The sequence below is a fragment of the Artemia franciscana genome, chromosome 12, assembly GCF_032884065.1.
Source record: "Artemia franciscana chromosome 12, ASM3288406v1, whole genome shotgun sequence".
In the NCBI taxonomy this organism is placed as follows: domain Eukaryota; kingdom Metazoa; phylum Arthropoda; class Branchiopoda; order Anostraca; family Artemiidae; genus Artemia; species Artemia franciscana.
In genome coordinates this window covers 1,429,561-1,449,226 of record NC_088874.1, presented here as the reverse complement: position 1 = coordinate 1,449,226, position 19,666 = coordinate 1,429,561, and the positions used below count along the sequence as shown (strand labels likewise).

At 35.7% G+C, this 19,666-nt stretch overlaps 1 protein-coding gene across 2 annotated transcripts in view; it reads right to left on the bottom strand.

The window, feature by feature from the left end:
- Positions 1–19,666, bottom strand: part of LOC136033561 (ras-related protein Rab-23-like) — a 130,608-nt gene that overhangs the window by 52,467 nt on the left and 58,475 nt on the right. For both annotated transcript variants that reach the window (XM_065714315.1, XM_065714316.1), the window contains exon 3: positions 14,412–14,533. In XM_065714315.1, the coding sequence (XP_065570387.1) occupies positions 14,412–14,533 (122 nt within the window). The remainder of the gene's footprint in view (positions 1–14,411; positions 14,534–19,666) is intronic.

Here is a 19,666-nt window from a genome sequence, read left to right as displayed (position 1 = left end):
GAGTCATCGTTTTGCAATCGGACACGCATATTTGTAGTTAATTTTAATGTTTTTACGTGTGCCCATAAAATAGAATTTTTCAGGCAAGCATTCATTTCGTCTGCAGGAGTTGATCTAGGTATTATAGGTAATATTTGCCTGAAATCTCCCGCAAGCAATATTAATGTGCTGCCAAAGGATTTCGACTTCCCTCGCAAATCTTTCAAGCATTGATCCAGAGCCTCGAGCGATTTTTTGTGTGCCATTGTGCACTCATCCCAAATAATAAGTTTGCATTGCTGCAATACTTTACCCATCCCAGATGATTTGGAAATATTGCACGTGGGAGTTTCTGTAGAATGCAAATTCAGAGGCAATTTCAAAGCGGAATGAGCAGTTCTTCCACCAGGCAGCAATGTTGCGGCTATTCCGGACGACGCAATTGCCAACGCTATATCATTTTTTGATCGAATTGATGCCAGAATCAGTTTTATCACAAACGTTTTACCAGTACCTCCTGGCGCATCCAAAAAGAAAATTTCTCCAACGTTGTTATCGACACAATGCATTATCGTATCATAAATGCCTTTTTGTTCCGACGTTAACTTGGAAATGTTATTTTGTACATACGACAATAGATCACTCGCACTGTAACTTTGTTCGCGATCCAATTCTACACATGTCGAAACAGCAGCGATACGGTTAGGTGAAGGCATTCCCAAATCCCGAAGAGGTTTGTTTGCCATACGTACGCACAAATCTTCTATAATAACTAAAGTGTAGTTATAAATTTCTGATGTAAAATCAAAAGTCATGTCTGACGTCTCTAACTGTTTTCGATGGAGTATATCTTCGGACATTTTTGACTTATATTTTTCCCATAACTCTGTAGGAGCTGATGGAGAGCAAATTGTTAAAATGATGCCAAACAATGCACGAATTTGACTTGGGGGTTGACGTTTCGCACGCGTCATTGATGCAGTTATCCCAGTGTTGGTCATTCTACAATAAATTCAGAGCTGGGCATGCACTACGGTAAGTGTCATGTATAGTTTACAGTTGTCAAATACTCAAAGGATGTCGGACCGGGTACATTCACCAAAAGCAGTCGTAGAAAGAAACATTCATGTTGATTGGGGTGAACGGTGTAGAGTCTTCCTATCGTGGTATCTTTGAAGATGGTAGGTTTGCAGTCGACTGACTTACAATGTTTTCGACGTTCAAATACTTTATTTTTAGTATTCCACGTGTAATACGAAGGCACTTCAGTATACAGCAGTTTTTTTGCAAAAGAATCATTTTTGCAAAGCTAAAAGAAACCGGTTAATTTTGTATCCGGTGGATTCAGGGCTCTTTGTTGCACGTTGGTTTCCGAGAAATAAACACGTTGACCATTCTGTAAATGTACCGCTAAGTGAACTGTTTTACCGCCATCTTCAGTAGATCTTCTTGTATATTGGGGGTAACCATCATTGCCAGTAATTGTGTTGGATACTAAAAGTCGAGGATATTGCTTTGTGCACCTTCCTTTGGCCATGCATGGTGAATTTTCGTTCAGTGCACCGCAAGGTCCATGTATCATATTTTTACAATAATATCATGTAACCCCTTATCGACATTTTCATCAGGTATTTCAGCGGAAATCACATCATCAATTTCGTTCGAAGTAATTTTTTTATGTAGCCAGATTAGTATATGTGCGTGTGGCAAACCTCGTTTTTGCCATTCCACTGAGTACATCCAGCATCGCACTGACCCAAACACTTCAAGTTTTACTATGTAGTTTATCAGTGATTTCAACTTTTGCCGGAAGACACGGGCCGTAATGTCATGTCTATGAACCGCCGATTGTCCTTGAAGTAAAAGCTGTAGTATCTCGTCCCAAGATTGATTACATGTAAATGTAATAAATAAATCTGGACGACCATAGAGACGAACATACGCAATAGTATCTTGAGCATATTCATGCATATGACGGGGACTGCCAGCATATGACGAAGGTAAAATTGTTAATCTTCCAACGTTTGTGGTATTACCGTCATTTATAACTGCATCTCGCAAATGAATGTATTGTTCAGAGCGGAGCTTGGTCTGATTCAGGCGGATATATAGCAAACGTTCTGATTCAATTTTAGCATACATATCAACGACGAATTGGTGAAACAATTCACGGCATTTTAAAATATAATTTTCTTCATCCTGCCGAATCATTAGTCTATAGGAATAATAATGCATTGCACTGCATTTCTTATTCATTTCTTTGTTAGTGGCTGGATTCATAAATTTAATATTAAAGTGATAGCCGTCGGCTCCATCCCAAAAAATGATAGGATATTGTAGGGCATCGTAACATCGATGAGTTTCAGCAATTCTTAACAACTGAGCGTTTCGCTTATTAAGAATAATACCTCGAGGTAAAAACTGATCACCGACCATAACGATTGCCACTTCGGCGATAGTTGGAGCATTGTATCTACGCACATGTTGGCCAGGAGGCGTTTTGTCAGCGGAAATAACAATTTTATGCGTATCAGTAGGCATCAAATCGATGGCTGTTTTGAACAGACGCACTAAATTATTATTTTCGTGGAAAAGATGTTGCAATTGGGAAACGATTGTCCTTTCAACGTTGGGAGATATTTCGCAACGTGCATTCAATTCAGAATTTCTATCACTGATGAAGTACAATTGTAAAAATTTATGATTCTCGCCTGAGAATGGTAGAAGGGACCCTGCTCTATGATAAATTTGCCCTTTTACTTTGAAAGTAGACATAAATTGATCTGGATTTTCGACTTGGGCTCCAAACGACGTCATTTGGAAACATGAGTTATATTTTCTTATTTGTTTCAAAAAACGCTTAGATTCTGACGTAGTGGCAGTAAGGAAAGTCTTCAATGGCTCTGGTGGTGCAGCCAATAGAGGAAGTTTAACTTTTCCTGAGGCGCAAAACATTCCCATTGTTTCACCATTGAATTTCAAGGCCTTGCAATAGGGACAAATTTTAGACATAGTCCCGATTTGAACACATCTACTCAAGCTATAATCATCGACTGGGCTGTACCTGAATGCCAGGCGATAACTTTCAGGTTGCTCTGATACCTCGGCACGCTTTCTTTTCTTACTTTCTCTATCAGCAGCCAGCCTGATTTCTTACTGTTCTTGTGATTCCTCGGCACGCCTTCTTTTTTCACTTTCTGTTTTAGCAGCAAGTCTGGTTTCATATTGCTCTGGTAGTTCCTCGGCACGCCTTCTTTTTTCACTTTCTCTTTTAGCAGCAAGTCTGCTTTCGCGTTGCTCTGGTAGTTCCTCGGCACGCTTTCTGTTCTTTCTTTCTCTATCAGCCTCAAGCCTGTTTCCTTGCTGTTCTTTTAATTCCTCGGCACGCTTTCTTTTCTGACTTTCTCTATCAGCAGCAAGTTTTTTGGCATAGACTCTTTGAGCATCTTCCTCGGCTGTTGCCATTGTAAGTTCATCAGTCATTTTAAAGTTAAACATTAATAGATTTCTACGTGAACGCATGTCTTATATATCTTTAATGACGTCACCGTCATAACAAAAATGACGACAACTAACTTCATGACGTCAGTCAACACACAAACATGACGTCACCTGACAGACACATCCACAGACAACTTATTTATATATATATATATATATATATATATATATATATATATATATATATATATATATATATATATATATCTATATATATAAAAATAAGTTGTCTGTGTGTGGATCTGTGGATGGATCAGGTGACGTCATGTTTGTTCGCATATGACGTCTGAATTATTTCACACTAATACAAAAGAAGAAAAAAACTAAAAAAGGTAAAAACTACAAAAAAAAACTAAAAAGAAAAAAAAACTAAAAAAGCTAAAAAACTAAAAAAAACTAAAAAAAGGTAAAAATCTAATAACTAAAAAAAAACGGAAAAAAATAAAAAAAGGCAAAAACTACAAAAAAAATAAAAACTAATAAAAAAACTAAAAAAGCTAAAAAACTAAAAAAACAAAAAAAAACTAAAAAAAGGTAAAAAACTAAAAAAAACTAAAAACTAAAAAAGAAAAAAACTAAAAAAAAGGAAAAAACTGAAAAATAAAAGAGAAAAAGAAAACTAAAAAAATATGAATAAATATATATAAAAATAAGTTGTTTGTGGGTTATGTCTGTCTGTCTGTCTGTCGAGTGACGTCGTGTTTGTCCGCATATGACGTCTGAATTATTTCACACTAATACAAAAGAAGAAAAAAAACTAAAAAAGGTAAAAACTACAAAAAAAACTAAAAAGAAAAAAAACTAAAAAAGCTAAAAAACTAAAAAAAACTAAAAAAAGGTAAAAAACTAAAAACTAAAAAAAACTGAAAAAACTAAAAAAAGGCAAAAACTAAAAAAAAACTAAAAACTAATAAAAAAACTAAAAAAGCTAAAAAACTAAAAAAACTAAAAAAACTAAAAAAAGGTAAAAAACAAAAAAAAACTAAAAACTAAAAAAGAAAAAACTAAAAAAAAGGAAAAAACTGAAAAATAAGAGAAAAAGAAAACTAAAAAAATATTAATAAATATAAAAAATATAAATATAAATATAATATAAATTAGCAATCAACAAAGCACCGAGACACAAATGACGACCGGGACACAGGGAGTATAAATGACGACCAGGACATAAGTAAAAAAAAAAACTAAAAAAACTAAAAAAATGGTAAAAACTACAAAAAAACTAAAAACTAATAAAAAAACTAAAAAATCTAAAAATCTAAATAAACTAAAAAAGAAAAAAAAGAAAAAAGGAAAAAAATAAATGAGAAAAACAAAACTAAAAAACGAATGTATATACAGACCGGGACACCGGGATACAAATGACGACCGGGACACAGGGAATATAAATGACGACCGGGACACAGGGACACAACTACAATGGGGACGCCGGGGGATATAAATGACGACCGGGACACCGGGACACAAGGAATATAAATGACGCCCGGGACACTCAAAGAGAAATCACAGACTGGAACACCGGGACACAAATGACGACCGGGACACAGGGAATATAAATGACGACCGGGACACAGGGACATAACTACAAAGGGGACGCCTGGGGTGCACAGGGGGATATATAAATATATCCCCACCAACTAGGTGTTGGGGTGGCGCGAAGCGCCACCCCAACAGCTAGTATATATATATATATATATATATATATATATATATATATATATATATATATATATATATATATATATATATATATATATATATATATATATATATATACTAGCTGTTGGGGTGGTGCTTCGCGCAACCCCAACACCTAGTTGGTGGGGGCGCTTCGCGGCCCCCCAAGCCCCCCGCGCGCGCGTAAGTCGTTACGCGCCATTTTAGTTGTGTCCCTGTGTCCCACCTGTGAATATAGAAATGATTGCCCTTGAGCTTTGTTGATGGTGATTGCTAATCGAACATTCCCTGTGTCCCCGTCGTCTTTTTTAGTTTTTTTAGTATTTTCTTTTTAGTTTTTTTTTTGTAGTTTTTACATTTTTCAGTTTTTTTCTTCTTTTGTATTTTACCTTTTTTAGTTTTTTTTCTTCTTTTGTATTAATGCTAAAACCAAGGTTCGAACCTGGAACCTCTCGGACCTGAAAAATTACGCTTTACCAACTCAGCTACTTCGCCTTGAATACATTTGTTTTTGAATTGGTATATGATGTGTTCCGGTCGCCATTTATATTCCCTGTGTCCCGGTCGTCATTTGTGTCCCGGTGTCCCGGTCTGTAATTTCGTCAGTCGACAAACAAGACGTCAGACGACAAACAACTTCATGACGACATACAGCTCAATCCTTATAATAACGTCAGTCGACACACATGACGTCAGTCGACACACAAACATGACGTCAGTCGATAGATCCTCAGACAAACAACTTATTTTTATATATATATATATATTTTTTTTTGCAGTTTTTACCTTTTTTAGTTTTTTTTCTTCTTTTGTATTTTACCTTTTTTAGTTTTTTTTCTTCTTTTGTATTAATGCTAAAGCCAATGTTCGAACCTGGAACCTCTCGGACCTGGAACATAACGCTTTACCAACTTAGCTACTTCGGCTTGAATACATTCGTTTTTGAATTGGTATATGATGTGTTCCGGTCGCCATTTATATTCCCTGTGTCCCGGTCGTCATTTGTGTCCCGGTGTCCCGGTCTGTAATTTCGTCAGTCGACAAACATGACGTCAGACGACAAACAACTTCATGACGACATACAGCTCAATCCTTATAATGACGTCAGTCGACACAGAAACATGACGTCAGTCGACAGACCCACAGACAAACAACCTATTATATATATATATATATATATATATATATATATATATATATATATATATATATATATAATATATATATATATATATATATATATATATATATATATATATATATATATATATATATATATATATATATATATATATATATATGTATATATGATTAATCATTACTGTTTGGTTTTATCACTTAGTTGTTGCTGTTTTCAACCGGAAGATGACATTCAATAAATTCGCTCCTTTTACCACAACATGCAAGCAATCAATGAATTTTATGGGTTGATTTACACCGTTATTATTTGAGGAGCTGTCAAAATCAAGAGAAGGAAAAGAGGTGCGTGGTTTCCTGGCATCTCAAGCGCAAAATTTGAAATTAGTGTTTGGTTTTATTGTCACCCACAGTTTGGAGCTATTTTCCCACGCAGGATCCCGCAAAAACTGTTAAAAGTCTAAATATTGTTACTACTTATTGCAAAACTTATGTTACTATGGCACTGAGACGAGATCAAAGAATACCGACAATTAAAGGTGTAGCGACAGCACTCTGAATTAACTATTCTTTTATACCTGTTTTTTGGCTAATCAATCTGCTAAAATTTTAGTTCTTTTGACAGAAAAAAAGGATAAAATATGAGGATTCTCATCTTAGTGCTGATCTTACATCTCAGGTGGTTGTTTTTTGTTCTTTCCTTCTTTTTTTATTTAAAAAAAAAAAAATCAAGGATCGTTCTGCTCTGAACCAGTGAATTAAGAAGGGGAAGATGGGGCTTTGGTCCCCCGTTTTTTGTTCCCCTTGTATTTTGAAAGTTATCTATGTGGGATTATCATTGAAAATGCCTTTTTGTTGCTATATTCAATAAAAACGGCAAATTTGTCTCCCCTCGTAGATATTAAAAAAAAGGTTTCCCCTAAATTTGGGTAGAAAACCCCAAATTTGGGCACCTTTATACTGAGATCAGCGGGCTCTTAATTTTGTACACCTTGATTAACCGGGTTAATTGGTTAATGAGGCCGATTAACTGATAAACCGGAAATTTGAGCAGAAGAATGCAGGATCAGAGAAGTAAGATTTTAGAAGATTAAATCAGGGCGATAGATTTCATTGTCATCTTTCTTGCCCAGAGAAAGAATAGGTTCCATATGACTAACAAGAGCTAAGAGCTCATATGGCACTTGTGACGAGGCAAGAAGAGCTAGAGAAGAGAGGAAGAAGAGAAGAAAGAGATCATATGGTATGAGCTCTAACAAAATTCTCTGAGTCAATAGATTGATTTAAAAGGAAAATAAGAGGCTTAATGCCGGTTAGGATTTAAAATAAGAGCTCTGAGTCACGATGTCCTTCTAAATATCAAAATTCATTAAGATCCGATCAACCACTCGTAAGTTATAAATACCTAATTTTTTCTAATTTTTCCTCTCCCTTTAGCCCCTCAGGTGGTCGAATCTGGGAAAACGACTTTATGAAGTCAATTTGTGCAGGTCCCTGACACATCTATCGATTTTCAACGTCCTAGCACGTCCAGAAGCACCTGACTCGCCAAATCACTGAACCCCTGCCCCCAACTCCTCCAAAGAGAGCGAATCCAGTACGGTTCCGTCAATCACGTATCAAGGACATTTGCTTATTCTATCCACCAAGCTTCATCCCGATTCCTCTACTCCAAGTGTTTTCCAAGATTTCCCCCTCCAACTCCCTCCAATGTCAAAGATCTTGTTGGGATTTGAAATAAGAGCTCTGCGACATGAATTCCTTCTAAATATCAAATTTCACTAAGATCCGATCACCTATTCGTAAGATAAAAATACCCCAATTTTCCCGTTTTCCAAGAATTCCGGTTTCCCCTCCAACTCCCCCCAATGTCAAAGGATCTGGTCGGAATTTAAAATTAGAACTTTAAAGCACAAGATCCTTCTAAATATCAAATTTCATTAAGATCTGGTCACCCTTTCGTAAGTTACAAATACCTCAATTTTCAAAATTACCACCCCCCTCAACTCCACCAAAGAGAGCAGATCCGGTCCGGTTATGTCAGTCACGTATCTTAGACAGGTTTTTATTCTTCACATCCAGTTTCATCCTGATCTCACCGCTTTAAGTATTTTCTAAGATTTCCGATCCCCCCAACTGCCCCCCCCCCAATTACGCTGGATCCGGTTGAGATTTAAAATTAAAAATCTGAGTTATGAGGTCTTTCTAAATATGAAGTTTCATGAAGATCCGATCACTCCTCCGTGAGTTAAAAATACGGCATTTTTTCTAATATTTCAGAATTACCCCCCCCCCCACCCAATAGAGCGGATCCGCTCCAATTATGTAAATCACGTATCTAAGACTTGTGCTTATTTTTTCCAACAAGTTTCATCCCAATCCCTCCAATCTAAGCGTTTTCCATGATTTTAGGTTCCCCAACCCAAACTCCCCCCAATGTCACCAGATCCAGTCGGGATTTAAAATAAGAGCTTTGAGACACGATATCCTTCTAAATATCAAATTTCATTGAGATCCGATCACCCGTTCGTAAGTTAAAAATACCTAATTTTTTCTAATTTTTCAGAATTAACCCCACCCCCCCCCCCCAACTACCCCAAAGATAGCGGATCCGTTCCGGTTATGTCAAACAGTATCTAGGAATTGTGCTTATTTTTCCCACCAAGTTTCATCCCAATCCCTCCACTCTAAGTGTTTTCCAAGTTTTAGGTTTCCCCCTCCCCCCCCCCCTAATTTCATCAGATCCGGTCGATATTTAAAATAAGAGCTCTGAGACACGATATCCTGCTAAATATCAAATTTCATTGAGATCCGATCACCCGTCATCGACGGATACTAAGGAACAACTGAGAAATAAAAGAAAAAAAATTCATTCACTCAAACAGACGAAGCAGCAATTGAAAAAATTTGGAGAACTACGTCACCTGATTTCTGATTTTAAACATTCCATTTCTTGCGGATACCCTTTGAGATATAAGGGGTGGATAATGTATTTGATTATGTGATTGGGGAAGTGGTTCACGTTTATTAGGGATTACTAAAGTATCAGCTTCTCTTTTGAGAAAACCAAAATACAACTCATTTATTCTTAAATCACCTGAATCTCTATTCAAAGCTAGACCTAAATACATTGAAAATTGACTGAAATTTGTGGGAAAAAGGACGACTATCCTATTTTTGATTATGTTTAAATCCTTTTCTAAGAAATTTTTTTATATTTTTGAATTTTTCAAAATTTTAATTTTTAATATTTAAAAATTTTAGAATAATTTTAGCTCGGTGAATGGACAGATTTGAGGCTAATGAAAACAATGATTTAAGTATCTTGCCCTTTTGGTGCAAATTACGGCTGTCTCAAAGTTGCTTGTTTCAGAGGGAACAAACACCTTAAAAGCCAAGGTTTAATCAAACAGTTCGTGGTAACGAACTGTAGTAAGGAGCGATCCGGCTCAATAGTAACCAAAACTCTAAAAAATTGAATTTTGATATCAATAGCTACATCAAAAGAATCGCATTTTAATGCTGATTTTAAATATATAAGTTTCATCAAGTTTAGTCTTAGCCATCAAAAGTTACGAGCCTGAGAAAATTTGCCTTATTTAGGAAAATAGGGGGAAACACCCCCTAAAAGTCGTAGGATCTTAACGAAAATGACACCATCAGATTCAGCGTATCAGAGAACCCTACCGTAGAAGTTTCAAGCTCCTATCTACAAAAATGTGGAATTTTGCATTTTTTGCCATAAGACAAATCACGGGTGCGTGTTTATTTGTTTTTTTTTTTTTTTTTTTTTTTTTTTTTTTTTTCCCAGGGGTCATCGTATCGACCAAGTGGTCCTAGAATGTCGCAAGAGGGCTCATTCTAACGGAAATGAAAAGTTCTAGTGCCCTTTTTAAGTGACCAAAAAAATTGGAGGGCATCTAGGCCCCCTCCCACGCTCATTTTTTTCCCAAAGTCAACGGATCAAAATTTTGAGATAGCCATTTTGTTTAGCATAGTCGAAAATCATAATAACTATGTTTTTGGGGATGACTTACTCCCCCACAGTCCCTGGGGGAGGGGTTGCAAGTTACAAACTTCAACCAGTGTTTACATATAATAATGGTTATTGGGAAGTGTACAGACGTTTTCAGGGGTTTTTTTTTGGTTTTGGGGGTAGGGTTGAGGGAGGGGGCTATGTGGGAGGATCTTTCCTTGGAGAAATATGCCATGGGGGAAAAAAATTCAATGAAAAGGGCGCAGGACGAATCTGGTCACGTTAGAAAAAAACGTCAAATTAAGAGCTTAATATACAATGCTGGGTGTTCGGAGCCTCTCTATTATGGAGTATAATTTGAAAATAACACAACTATACGAGCGATAAAACATATATACCACAACCATAACTCAACTAACGAAAGAACTGCTAAGAGATAACACAACTATAAAGCGAAAACAGGTGAAAACTAACGGGAAAATAAACGAACTAAGAGGTGGAAGGGGCCCAGAGAAAAAATATAATCCTTTTTCAATTTTGAGCCTAACTTCCGCAAAGGAGTAATAATTTCAGAAGCCCCGAAATACCGAATTATTTTCTTTTCAAACAGGTCGTGGTAAGGAACTGTAGTAAGGGGCGACCCGGCTCAATAGTAAACGAAACTCTAAAAAACGGAATTTTGATGCTAAAAGATACATCAAAAGAATCGAATTTTTACGCTGATTCTAAATATATAAGTTTCAATTAATTTAGTCTTTGTCATCAAAAGTTACGAGCCTGAGAAAATTTGCCCTATTTTGGAAAAAAGGGGGAAACATCCCCTAAAAGTCATAGAATCTTAACGAAAATCACACTATCGCATTCGGTATATCAGAGAACTCTATAGCAAAAATTTCAAGCTCCTATCTAAAAAATGTGGAATTTTGTATTTTTTGCCAGAAGACAAATCACGGGTGCGTGTTTATTTGTTTGTTTGTTTGTTTTTTTTTTTTTTCCAGGGGTCATCTTATCGACTAAGTGGTCCTAGAATGTCGCGAGAGGGCTCATTCTAACGGAAATGAAAAGTTCTAGTGCCCTTTTTAAGTGATCAAAAAAATTGGAGGGCATCTAGGCCCCCTCCCACGCTCATTTTTTCCCAAAGTCAACGGATCAAAATTTTGAGATAGCCATTTTGTTTAGCATAGTCGAAAATCATAATAACTATGTTTTTGGGGATGACTTACTCCCCCACAGTCCCTGGGGGAGGGGTTGCAAGTTACAAACTTCAACCAGTGTTTACATATAATAATGGTTATTGGGAAGTGTACAGACGTTTTCAGGTTTTTTTTTTGGTTTTGGGGGTAGGGTTGAGGGAGGGGGCTATGTGGGAGGATCTTTCCTTGGAGAAATATGCCATGGGGGAAAAAAATTCAATGAAAAGGGCGCAGGACGAATCTGGTCACGTTAGAAAAAAACGTCAAATTAAGAGCTTAATATACAATGCTGGGTGTTCGGAGCCTCTCTATTATGGAGTATAATTTGAAAATAACACAACTATACGAGCGATAAAACATATATACCACAACCATAACTCAACTAACGAAAGAACTGCTAAGAGATAACACAACTATAAAGCGAAAACAGGTGAAAACTAACGGGAAAATAAACGAACTAAGAGGTGGAAGGGGCCCAGAGAAAAAATATAATCCTTTTTCAATTTTGAGCCTAACTTCCGCAAAGGAGTAATAATTTCAGAAGCCCCGAAATACCGAATTATTTTCTTTTCAAACAGGTCGTGGTAAGGAACTGTAGTAAGGGGCGACCCGGCTCAATAGTAAACGAAACTCTAAAAAACGGAATTTTGATGCTAAAAGATACATCAAAAGAATCGAATTTTTACGCTGATTCTAAATATATAAGTTTCAATTAATTTAGTCTTTGTCATCAAAAGTTACGAGCCTGAGAAAATTTGCCCTATTTTGGAAAAAAGGGGGAAACATCCCCTAAAAGTCATAGAATCTTAACGAAAATCACACTATCGCATTCGGTATATCAGAGAACTCTATAGCAAAAATTTCAAGCTCCTATCTAAAAAATGTGGAATTTTGTATTTTTTGCCAGAAGACAAATCACGGGTGCGTGTTTATTTGTTTGTTTGTTTTTTTTTTTGTTTTTTTTTTTCCAGGGGTCATCTTATCGACCAAGTGGTCCTAGAATGTCGCGAGAGGGCTCATTCTAACGGAAATGAAAAGTTCTAGTGCCCTTTTTAAGTGACCAAAAAAATTGGAGGGCAAATAGGCCCCCTCCCATGCTCATTTTTTCCAAAAGTCAACAGATTAAAATTTTAAGATAGCCATTTTGTTCAGCATAGTCGAAAACCATAATAACTATGTCTTTGGGAATGACTTACTCCCCCACAATCCCTGAGGGAGAGGCTGCAAGTTACAAACTTTGACCAGTGTTTACATATAGTAATGGTTATTGGGAAGTGTACAGACGTTTTCATGGGGATTTTTTGGTTTGGGGGTGGGGTTGATGGGAGAGGGCTTTGTGGGAGGATCTTTCCTTTGAGGAATATGTCATGGGGGAAGAAATATTCAATGAAAAGGGCGCAGGATTTTCTAGCATTACTATAAAAAAAAACAATGAAAAAATAAACATGAAAACGTTTTTTCAAATGAAAGTAAGGAATAGCATTGAAATTTAAAACGAACAGAGATTATTACGCATATGAGGGGTTCTAAAAATACTTTAGCATAAAGAGCGAGGTATTTAGGAGGAGATAAATACCTCGCTCTTTATGCTAAAATATTTTTAGTGATTTCAACTATTTATTCTACGGCCTTTTTGATTCAGGGGTCATTCTTAAAGAATTGGGACAAAACTTACGATTTAGTGTAAAGAGCGAGGTATTAACGAGGGTACAAACCCCCTCGTACACATAATAAAAATATAAGAATATAAAAGTTTGTTACGTAAGTTAATTCTTAAGTTACGTATATTTTTTACTAATAAAAACGGTCGTTGAATATTAAAAGTTCTAGTAGCCTTTTTAAGTAACCGAAAAATTGGAGGGCAGCTAGGCCTCCTTCCCCACCCCTTATTTCTCAAAATCGTCTGATCAAAACTAAGAGAAAGCCATTTAGCCACAAAAAAATTAATATACTAATTTCATTTCAATAATTTATGTGCGGAGAGCCAAAATCAAACATGCATTAATTCAAAAACGTTCAGAAATTAAATAAAAAAACTAGTTTTTTTAACTGAAAGTAAGGAGCGACATTAAAACTTAAAACGAACAGAAATTACTCCGTATATGAAATGTGTTGTCCCCTCCGCAGTCCCACGCTCTTTACGCTAAAGTTTTTAATTGTTTTAAAAAGTAGAATTGTGGCAAAGAGTCAAACTTTAGCGTAAAGAGCGTGGGACTGCGGAGGGGACAACACATTTCATATACGGAGTAATTTCTGTTCGTTTTAAGTTTTAATGTCGCTCCTTACTTTCAGTTAAAAAAACTAGTTTTTTTATTTAATTTCTCTTCATGACATGAACATAACATTGGAAAACAAGAACAGTGATCAATCGTGCCACCTTGAAAATGGCTAGAGGGGAATAAAACTTCCCCATTGTAATTTGTCCTTTTCTATTTGCTTTAATTTGTTCAATCTTCCTTTTCATAATTTTGTTTATGGCTAAACTGTCACAAACATCTCATTAAACTAAGATGTCACATTAACTGTACCACAAAATGAACAAAAAATTGAACACAATTAGACTCAATTCTCTAATAAAAGTAATCTGTTAAATTCATTAAACCAAAAGCTATAAAACCAGGTGGATGTTTAGGGATTTATTTCGAGAAGGGGGAGGTGGCAACATTTTTAAAGAGCAAAAAATAATAATAGACAATTCTATGTTTTAGGGGGAGGCGGCTAAATACCTAATCCCCTCTCTCATGTGTATCAACGTGCAGCTTCAATTTTTATTCCCGAGTCTCGATATAGCTGAATAACATATGACACGCACAAAAAGAAAGAAACGACAAATATACAAAAAAGGTTAGAAGGTTAAACGAGCCTAAACAGTGTCTGTGACAAACTGTCTTTCTTTCACCATGACTATTTTAGAAAGTATCAATATGAAATAGCATGAAAATACTTACCTAATTTGCCTTTCCATAAAATCGACTCCAATTGTTTTTTTATAGTCTTTTGTAAAAATTCCTTTGCAATACCGCTGAATTAAACTAGACTTTCCAACAGCGCCATTTCCGACGATAACTACCTTTGAAATAAATAGAACTATTATATATAATCTTATATTTCCGGCCGTTGCTCAGAAGCACAGAATTAGAATACAAAACATAAAATTATGGCCTTTCCCATGATATATTATGCACCAGAACCACAGAAAATCAAGAAAAAACTAATAAAAGAGTAAATGACGAAACAAGATACGTGTGGTTCAAATTCCTCTTTGGGTCTGCGGAGGGGGGAGGCAATGATTTTCTTTCAAGATTACTTAATTAGCTTCCCGCCCCATAATTCTAAAAATATTGCATCTATTCAATACAACCACTTCTGATATTTTGGCACTGAATTGCTGAGTTACGCTGACCCCCTTTAACAGTCAATGGGACTGTCATTTCGCATTTTCGCCCTTGACCTCTGTCAATGCCGATGTTTAATTACAATGTTAAGTTATGATTAATGTACATACTGACATAGAACAAGTCAACATCATTTATTCTTTTGACGTAGTCTTGAATCTTCGATTTGATGTAGTCTCGAAACTTCCCGGTTCGATCTAGCCTCGAAGCTTCTCTTGATCTTGACCAATAAGGTTCAAGTATTAAATGAGTATCACAGCTTAGATACTATATTAGATATGTTGGTATCCACCAATATTGGTATCTAAGCTGTGATGAGTGTTTGTTGTGGTTTCAAAGAAGGATATATTCATTATACTTGTCGAATTTACATCTAGAACACAATTGTCTAGCTCTAATCCAAACTTATTTTTTGTCAGTTCCCCACAAATACCTTCTAATATAAAGCAGTGGTGATTCTAGGCCTGGGCAGGAGACTCCCCCAGTTTTTCTGACGTCTTACATTATGTTCCTTTATTCTACATTTTTACACTTACTCTGGTTTACCTTGCCCTCCCAGATTATGAGGCCTAAAACCGTTAATGATATCAATGTTTCAGAGTAGAGCAAATAGACAGACTTTTGATAGCGAAATATAGCCTAGACATTGTCATGGGTAATGCTCTTTTAAGCCGTTCATTCAAAGGACTTGAAAATCAGCAATCAAACCATCTTAGCTGCATTTTAGACCTTTTTTGCATTTGTTTACCTTACCAAGCTTACCTTTGCTTACAATGTTTACCTTTGCATTTGGATAAGAACTTTTTTGCATTTGTTTACCTTACCAATGGCACCAATTGATGAATATGCAGGGAGGAAGAAGGATTTGTTTTTCAATTTAAATTTAATATGAAGATACCAAAAAGGCAAACTTCAAAATCTACGGGAGGGGGGCTTCGGTCTTTCTTCGTTTTTTAATGGGAATACAAGAGCACTTGTGGCTCTGCACCCCATTCTGAATGCCTAGCTACTTGAGTATCACTGTAAAATAAGGTTAATAAAGAGAGACACAAATAACATCTCACTGATAAAAAAAAAACTTCTGTTCACAAATAACATTACGCAGATATAAAGTATTTCCGGAGTGTCAACTCTAGCTGTGTTTCTAGAGTCTAATTTCTATGAAATACCTCATCCATCGTTAGGTCGAAGTAAATCTCCTTCTTATGTTTGCCACATATGGAGTATGGACACGACTGGTCAATTACCGAAAACGAATGAAGGGTTTGAGCACGTTTTAGTAGCTGTAGAGCATTTCAAAAAATATATTACACTTCAAAGTGCGAACAATATTTCCATTAAGTGGATCCTAAAGTTTTTGAATTAAAAAGAAAAATTTACTTATTTCGGTTTATTTGACACTTTGGTGACAGGTAAATACGCTTTACACACACACAAAAAAATGTAAATACCCACTTGTTGTTCAATTGTGTGAGGAACGTGTTAAAACACATTTTCATTTGTTGTTTTACTAAAAAACCAGCAATAATAATATTGCATGATGTAGCAGTAATTTTGTAGCAGAGATAATTTTAACTGATTTTGGCACGAATCTAAACCTGTAAATTACAATGTTTCAGACACTAAATATAATTACAGGAGGTACTCATATTGTTTTATTTTTTCAAATCAGGCATGTATTTTGGGATAGGCCTTTGGGCACGCGCCCCTTCCCCAAGCTTCCAAAATTCTTGTATGATTTCTGGTTAACTTCGGCTATGCAATTTCCATATACGTGCTATTTTTGGATATTTGTTGGGAGGCTACCTTCTATTTTAAAATTAAGTTGCCGACATGACCTGTTCATGGGAATATTTTTGCAGGTATATCTGCCTTGTATAAAAATTATTTTACTGGCTTTTACTCTTCTGGATATTTATTAGGAAAAAGCAAATACTCTGGAAAAAGTTTCATGTTGCCATGTGTGTCACAATGATTATTTAACATGTTTAAATTAGGAATAAAACCAGCAAGAATACAACTTAAACATAAAAAGTTAGAAAAAAAATTGCACAAGCCTTTTTCTGTGAAAACAGCTAGTTCTATGCTAAAATGAATAAGCAGTGCCCTGTCAGAATTATGGCTCAAACTCAGCAATTATTCGGCAATGAAAAAAAACGAAAAAACATTTTGATGTAAACCGAAACTTTAAATGCCCAAAATACACTTACACCCTTTTGTGGCTGAATATGCAAGGGATTAAGGAGAGCCTAGTTAAAAATAAAGGGAAAAAAAAAAAAGATTTTTCAGAACTCAAAAGTCTTCTGAAAGAACATTAACTCTCATTGCTTTATTGTTTTTGCTTTTTTTTACTAAAAGAGTGGTTTTCCGTTTATAATAAAGTAAAACTAAAGAGGAAAATAAAATTTAGGGGTTTGTTCATACAAGTTTTTCTTGTATTGTAAATTTGCCTCTAACGACAAATGTTCTTCGTAGGTATAATTGTTGTTTCAGTAGCTACAAACAAGTTATACAACATTGTTTACGGCCTCACACTTAATACCAAGGTAGATAGCAAAAAAAGGAAGTTTATTTTTACAAACAGGAAACATCGACGTTCAAACTGAAAATTTTACTTTTATCTATGGCTAACTGGTGATGTTATACTGTGTTATCATTTTTTTTTCATTAGGTTTTTTCTAGATTCAAGGGAAGCCAATAGTACTAAGAAGTAATTTAATTTTTGAAACATTTTTCCTCCTCTTAAAGAATCCTAAGATTGTATCCTGGGGAAGGTTTATGCTCTGAATTCGCTCCACAGGCAAACTGACCACCGAGGAAGATAGGTGAAAAATCTGACAAATATTACTGCTGCCACTATTAACAACTCTTTGACCTCACCAAACCACTAGAGGGCAACACAGATATCCACGCTCCACTTCAATCCAGCTCTATTAAGAGCCTTACTCTTTGCTCGCTGCTACGAAGCTCCCACTCCTCTTAGATCTTTTTTACCTTTTTCCACCATCCGAAGACGTCCTGTCTTTTTCTACCTGCAGATATCCTGGCGAGGGTGGTCAGTGTAAACTAAGTTACGACTAGTTACACTCGCCGTCTTGGCCCTGCCAAAGCCCAAGGACAGTACTGTAAGTTTCCTCGCAAGGAGGTTAAAGCATATGGTTACAGAAAACTGATGTAAGTGATATAAGTACGTGTGTATTATCCCGAACACACTCAAGAAGTGATGTTAGGTTAATTATAGCGAAATATACCAAATCTGATGTTTAATAACGAAATTATGGAAACTACAACAGAGAATCATGGAAGCAGGCGGTCAGAACGCATTATATCAAATACCTAACCTAAGCTAACCCAGCAAACTCTGTATATCAAATATTTAACTAAAACATACATGCATCGTAGTTTAGCTCGCGCAGGCTAAGCGAATGATAGCCGAGTATAGACAGAGAAACCAGTTTTAGTCAGTTCAAGAACACGAGTCTAGTCAGAATACTACACAAGTGTCAAACCAAAGTGCTTTCGAGGAGACTGATTTGGTTTTACAGGGCTAACATCAAAGAATATGCTCTAATTTCTTGGACGCTGGAGTAGAGTTAAAAAAGTTTTTGGAATCTAAACAAAAGGAGGTAAAAATATTCAACACGGGGTAGGCAAATTGAACACTTAAATTTTTTTGGTGCATATAGCTCCTTGGTACGCTAGTTCATTTAAAATGGAGTTTTACAAAAAAATAGCTATATCTGAACAAAAAACCATCAATTCTGTGTTTATGTAAAGTTAAAGCAAAAGGTTGCGTCCCAAAAACAGTAAATTCCAATTTCCGAATTATATTCCAAAATATCACAAGAATTTATTTGAATGTCAATAATTGCACATTAGCCAAATTTGCAATTCCCGTCACGCAACACAATAATAATTTCAAATTTATAAACAGATATGAAAAAAAAAACAATTAAAGTAACGAACATCATACATATTATAACAGCGCATTAGTAAAATAAAATTAAAAGAACGCAGTGTAGTAGAAGAAAATCGGTAAACGGGGGTTAGAGGCAGATTACGGAAAAAATCCCTCACAAATTTTTTTTTGGATCAGAAATCCAAATAAAAATAATGATGTGATGATGAGACAGGCTGCACGTTCAAATGATCCGGTTGCAACTCTTCGTGACGATTTGAGGTAGAATTTATTATCATTGGTCATTCTTTACAAATAAGAAAATACATGTTTCAGAGCTACAAATTTTTTGCTAAAATGGTTGGACATAAATGAATGACAGTCTTAGTTGCAAGCCTAAACTTTGGAGATCATTTTCCGCTATTTCAATTAAGTCCAAAGAGTGCCGTGAAAATTTGACCATATCCCAAAAATAACTTAAAGGAACTTCCTAGGCAAGTAAACAGTTTCCAATATTTTAAACAATAATTATATATTCTTCATAGACTTTTTGAGGGTAATAATTTAATGCATATATACTTTTTCTGTGACACAAGATCATTACTGACGCCCCAAAATCTTTGGAAAATCCCAAAACGCAGCTTTTCTGAGCCCCCATTAAAAACAAAACAAAAAATTTTGTTTTGCAAAAAGAGTCTCGTTACGCCCTATGCCTGATCTGAAAGGGGTGAAAGAAGACCTACAGCCTGGTTACCCGAATAAGAAGGTACAACCATTTTTATAATTCTTCTTTTCCGACTAAAAATACCGATTTTTTTCAAAAGAAACCAATTTAATAACACCCATCCCCCCTCCGCAAATAAAATGTATGCATATCCAGTTCTGTTGGTGCTTCCCGCAACAGAGCAAT